At 63.1% G+C, this 5,717-nt stretch overlaps 1 protein-coding gene across 1 annotated transcript in view; it reads left to right on the top strand.

Annotated features, from left to right (window-relative positions):
* Window positions 1–3,498, top strand: part of MNEG_5989 (hypothetical protein) — a gene marked incomplete at both ends in the record, with an annotated part of 4,335 nt that extends 837 nt beyond the window's left edge. Inside the window, 8 exons of the mRNA XM_014045537.1 lie at window positions 1–14; window positions 412–469; window positions 736–863; window positions 1,354–1,483; window positions 1,800–1,842; window positions 2,101–2,202; window positions 2,738–2,870; window positions 3,297–3,498. The exon at window positions 1–14 is cut by the window's left edge and continues 78 nt beyond it. Of these exons, the coding sequence (XP_013900991.1) occupies window positions 1–14; window positions 412–469; window positions 736–863; window positions 1,354–1,483; window positions 1,800–1,842; window positions 2,101–2,202; window positions 2,738–2,870; window positions 3,297–3,498 (810 nt within the window). The remainder of the gene's footprint in view (window positions 15–411; window positions 470–735; window positions 864–1,353; window positions 1,484–1,799; window positions 1,843–2,100; window positions 2,203–2,737; window positions 2,871–3,296) is intronic.
* Between the last annotated feature and the right edge of the window lie 2,219 nt (window positions 3,499–5,717).

Raw genomic sequence — 5,717 nt, 5'->3', positions numbered from 1 at the left:
GCCACCACCTGCCAGTGAGTCCCTGGTCGCGCCTGGCTGGCTTGGTGGATTGGAATGCATCGACATGCTCTGCAGCGCGTCACGGCCCCGCGTTTGACCTGGAGTTGACCGAGGCTGCCAGGCAGCAGGGTCCGGGGCTGTCCCTGCGGCAGTCCAATGGCCATTTGGCACGGCGGGCGGCGGCGCGCGCAGCCGGCGCGACGCGCAAGGACAGCGCAGACCGTAAAGGCCGCCGAGTCCGGTCCCTCTCCGCTGCCCGGGCTGCGGCTGGATCTGCGATCCACGCGCCCGCTCTCGCCCCACCTCCACACCCCACACTATCAAAACGAGTATCCCGACAAAGCCCCTCAACGCGTATCACATAAACTCACGTACCCGCCGCCCGAAAACACCTCCCGAAACCTCCCCCAGATACGAGGCCCTCAAGTACGTTAGCTTTGCGGTGCAGACCCTGGGCAAGTGCGCCAAGGTGGGGCGCAGCGGGGGGTTGGGGGGCAGCCCCACAGAGACCAGACCACGGCCTGCCGTCACTAGGGTCACTGGGGGTGTTTTGATGACGCCCTCAACCCGTTGGGGGCCGCCGGCGGCGCCAGCAGTGGGCTAGACACCCGGACAATGGTACCTCATCTCGCCGCCAGGCTTCTTCAGGCTGCAGGCCCCCGACCCGCCCCGACCCTCTTCTCTGCCCCGACACCCGCCCGAAACCCCACCCACCCTGACTTTGTTTTATGCCAGATGTTCCCGGTGATGCTGTGGGGCTTCATCATGCTGCGGAAGCGCTACGGCTGGCGCGACATTGGTCTGGCTGTGGCCATCACCGGCGGCTGCTTCGTCTTCTTCACGCTGGGCCCTACTGCCAGCAGGTATGCGCGCCCGGGCCAACCGACTGACCGACTTACTGACGGACTGACCGAGCGACTCACTGACTGACTGACTGTTTGACTGCCTGATCTGAATTGCGCCCAAACATGTCTGGGGTAGTCGAGGTTTTAGGGTTTTGAGCTCGAGGGCCCTCCATCATTGGCTTTGTTGCGAATTTTTTGGTCACGGGGTTGTTTGCGGGGCAAGCGCTGCTTGGCCCCCGCTGTCTATGAGCCCCGCGCCAAAGAGCTGGCAATGGCGGGGAAGCGGGGTCTTGGGGGTGAAGGCCGGGGCCGCGCACGTGCAGGCGCGCGCTCCTCCGTACCTTGCAAAGCCCTCGGTGAGCCGCCCCAATACACACACACACACACACACACATACACACACACACACACGTTCAGACTTTGACACTGCCAGCATCTTCAACACCCCTCCCTGCGCACACGCTTATGCGTACATCACCCCGTGACATCACCCCGTGCAAACCCCCAGGGTGGCCAAGGGGGCGGCCAGCTCTCTGTACGGCCTGCTGCTGATGGGCGGCTACCTGGTGGCTGACGGCTACACGTCGACGGTACAGCAGTCCATGTTCCGCGGCTACTCCATGAGCACGTACAACCAGGTGGGTTGATTGTTTGGTTTTGAGGGTATTGTGCGTTTCCAGGTTGTGGTGCGCGCGTGTTGGCAACGGAGGGGTGTGATGTTGAGACGTGCCCAAGGGCGGGGGAGGGGAGTTGTTGGCGCGCCCCCATGCTTGAGCCAGCCCAGTGCGGTGGCTGTGCTGAAGGGATGCCTGGCTGCAACACCCTGGATCCCGCCTGCTCCTGGGGGCTGGCGGGAGCCTCAGCGAGGGGCAGACTTCGGCCTACTTCACACAAGAAGCCTGGACTGGCCTGCACGCCCCTGCGTGCCCCGCCGCACGTCCCCCTTCCACGCAGGTGCTCTACACCTCCCTCTGCTCCATTGCACTCAGCTCATTTGGTGGGCGGCTTGGGTTCAGCCACACAAGGCCACCTGATGGGCCCAGCCAAACACAACAAAAAAGCGTAGCCGTGCGCTTGTCACCGTCAACTCCGCATGACCCGGCCTGACGGCCTCAAAGCATCAAACCGTCAGGCGGCTGGCCCTTGAGTCCCGAAATCCCCGCATCGAAATCCCACAGCCCCCGCCTTCCCGCTCATGCGGCGCCCAGAGACCGATCGAACCATGCCCGCCCACCTTGCACTGTGTTGCCTCCAGGCCTGGCCAGCAGCGGGCAGCTGCCCGCCACCTTCCGGTTCCTGTACAACCACCCGGAGGCACTTGGGTCCATCTTCCTGCTATCCTGCGCAGCTAGCTGCGGTGAGGGGCGGCTGCTTGGGGGGGAGGGGACGGCTGTGGGGGTGGCAGCTGGCGGGTTGGCAGCTGGGGGGGGGGCGAACGTGACGGTTGTGGGGGTGGCGGCTGTGGGGCTGGCAGTGTGCGATGGAAATAACTAGGTTGGCATGCAGATGGTCGAGGGGCTCGGATGAGGCATCCGGGGTATGGAAGGACGAGGGGTGGGGCCGGGTCCGTCTCGTCCCGTGAATGCGCCGAGGAGTTTTGGGTTTGAGCGAAGTGGAGTATCAGTGACGACCACGAGGGCTGGGAGAACGGGATTGGACAGGGCTGCGAGGCGCTGGGTCGTGCTGAGCGCCGCATGCATCCCATCCCAAACTGTCAAACGGGTCGCCAGCCTCACGTCAGCTGTCACCCCATGTCCAGCTGTTGAAGAGATCCTTACACACACACACACACACACGCGCGCCCGCACACACACACACACACACACACACACACACACACACACACACACATATTCATGGTCCAAAACCCCATCGCCCCAAACCCCCACCAGGCTCCCTTTGCATCTCATACACGATCAAGTCCTTCGGCGCCCTCACCTTTGCCACCATCATGACAACCCGCCAGTTCCTGTCCATCCTCCTCAGCTCAGCCTTTTTCGGCAGCCCACTCACGCGCGGCCAGTGGTGAGCCCCGAGCTCCCCGCCCGGCCTCGCCGCCGCCGCCGCCGCCACCGTCGCTGCCTCATCTTTGCCGCCGCGTGATCATTAGCAACGCGAGCTTGGCTCCGGCTGAGCGCCGCCGCCGCCTCAGCCTCAGCGTGCTGCATGCATGAGTCACGGCCGAGCGCACAGCCGCCTGTGTTGCAGGGGCGTTCTTGTGGGAGGCTGGCGGCTGCACAGCGTTATGGGCACGCTGCCGTGCGGACGTTTGGCCCGTGACCTACATGCACAGTTTTGGAGCGTTCCTCACTTTCGCCTTTGGAGCCTTCTTACGTGCCCTGACAGGCTGTCTTATGGGAGGCTCAAGGCCTGTTCATGCGCGGCCTCGCCCACTGCTCAAAGCGCTATAATGCTGACGTCACGTGACGTCACCGCCCTCACCCCTCCCAGGGCCGGCACCCTGATCGTCGTGACGGCCCTGTACTACCAAGGATTCGCGGCGAAAGACAAGGAAGGTGGCGGCCACCACGGCGGCGGCGGCGGCGGCGGCGGCGGCAGCGGCGCCAAGGGCAGCAAGGGAGGCGCACACAGGCGGCCATCAGAGGCAAAGGGAAAGGCGGAGGGCGCCTCGGACAGCAAGGGGGAGGTATGATAAGTCGGGCGACCTTTTTTGTGTCGTTTTTGACCGCCTCGAACCTGGTCTGGCTCGTTGGGTTGCAGCGCGCAACGCTATACGCGCACCGTTTCCCATCTGGTTGACTGCCGCCCTTTGCATACTGCACGGGCGGCCCCCTGGAGCACAGCTTGCGGCGCCCGCACCCGCGCAGCCGGCTGGCCGCGCAAACGCTACCTCCTCCGTGACTTGAGGCTTGGGCTGCTGCAATTCGCGCGGCACGGCTGCCGCGTCCGTGGGGCCAGCAGCACGGGGGCGGCACCCGGGCTTCCACCGGCAGAAAGCCGCCCCGTGGCCACCCTAGGGTGGCGGTACAGGCCTGCACTGCAGTACAGACCTGCACCGCCGGCCTCTTGGCAGAACAGGAAGCTGCTGTGGGGCCCGGCGGCTGCTGAGGCTTGATGGGTCTCTGACCATGGGCTAGGCCGGGCCTCTGTGTCTGCACCGACAACAGCCGTCCTTGTTTGGGTTGTTTTGAAACCTCCCCTTGTTGTGCCCCATCTGTTGACGTGATTCAAGGTAACACTGGTAACGTGCTGTCATTGTGAATCGCTGAACGTCGCGTAATGAACTCCACATGGGAGTAGGGGGCTGCGAGTGTGCCGCCCCACCCGGGTAACCGTGCAGTGGCACATGCACGTGATGCTGCCAACGCCTGCCGACTGCTGTTGCGCAATTCCACCATGTCGGAACCAAGGGGCTGCGTGCGGTTGCGCCACCCCTGCTGGGTGCCTGTTGCCAGGCACGCTCTTCTTATCATTTGCGACCGTGTGGGGCTCGGCCAGCCGGGCCACTAATCAGGCCAAAGGCTCCGCCCCCGCTTCACTGGCGCTGTTGCATGCCGCCGAAGAGGACGCGTCTGAGGCTTGAATGTGGCGGCCACGGCTGCCCCCCCCCCCACCTGCCGTCGTCCTACTGTTGCACGGAACTGGAGGAGCAGCAGCCGGGGTCACCCCTACCTGCAGTTGCCGCAGATTTCATACAATAAAAACGTTTTAATCGTATGAATATGCGGCAACCGCACCTATCAGCGGCTGGGCCGCATGCATCGTCCGCATGTGGCACTTTGGCTGCCCAAAGTGCCCAAACTCGCACTGCCCTACATGCGCTCTGCTGGCCAGTGTGCGGGATTGCTGGCGGCTAGGATTTTTTTTGGCTCGTGACTGGTACGTTTCCAGGGCTTATGCCGCTCTTGATGGATCAACTGGTGATGCCAGGTTTGCGCCAAACAACAGGTGTCGAGGCTGGCGCGGTCTAGCAGTGTGTGTGAGCTCCCAGCGTTTGCCGCCGCATTCCGTCAGGTTTTGGCTGTGAAACTCGTAGCCACCGGAATTGGTGTGGCTTAGCGATCGTGAGTGAAATGGATACAGCCTATACGTGTGATGGCAGGAGGATTGCAGACCCGTGGCGGGTTGACTGATTTACACCGTGCGCAGTGGCTGGGCGAGAAATCGTGAGCATGGCGTGCAGAAACAGGCGCCCTGCTGGCACACCTAGCATGACAGTGACAGTGTTACGCAAGCCCTGGTGATGCCAGTGCAAGTTAGTGGCCAGACTGCGGGCCAGTTTGATATAATCGGAGCCAAAAGAGGGGTGTCACCCGGCAATGCACTTTACCCTGCTGCGCCTGCAAACTCACACCAACAGCGCCGCACTCGCCGTTTCCAAGCCAGCAGCGTGTAGATAATATCCGTCTTATGTCAACTTGCAACTCCCGCGTACCCAACATACAAGCTCACAGCGGGCTGCTTCCCGCAGCTCGAGCTGGGCCAGGTGGCCGGGCCCCAGGCGAACGGACACCGAGTGGTCGCGAGGTATTTACAAGGTGCCAGAAGAGAGGTCGAACACTCACGGGCAGGGTCACCCGGTGAGAGAGGGGACCGGACCGGGCAACGTGGCCACGCCACCTAGGCCTCGACGTCTCCAGGCAGCCCGCCTGTAGAATCTGTCACCTAACCTGCAATATCTTTACCACGTGCCAGCTGTTTGAGCAGCCTGCTCCTGACAACGAGAATTCTCCTTTGGACCACCTTGTCAGCAGCAGACTGCTCGGCCGCACCATCACATGAATGTATGCCATGCGCAGGCATTATCAAACTCTGCGCGAAGCCAGGCACATGCCCAAGCAGGTGCATGCGCATGCAGAGCAAGGCGCGTCGCTTGCAGGCGCGCCTCGCAACCAGGGCGGCCGGGCCGCT

This window comes from Monoraphidium neglectum, assembly GCF_000611645.1.
Source record: "Monoraphidium neglectum strain SAG 48.87 unplaced genomic scaffold scaffold00935, whole genome shotgun sequence".
NCBI lineage: Eukaryota > Viridiplantae > Chlorophyta > Chlorophyceae > Sphaeropleales > Selenastraceae > Monoraphidium > Monoraphidium neglectum.
This window is presented reverse-complemented; position numbering and strand designations above follow the sequence as displayed.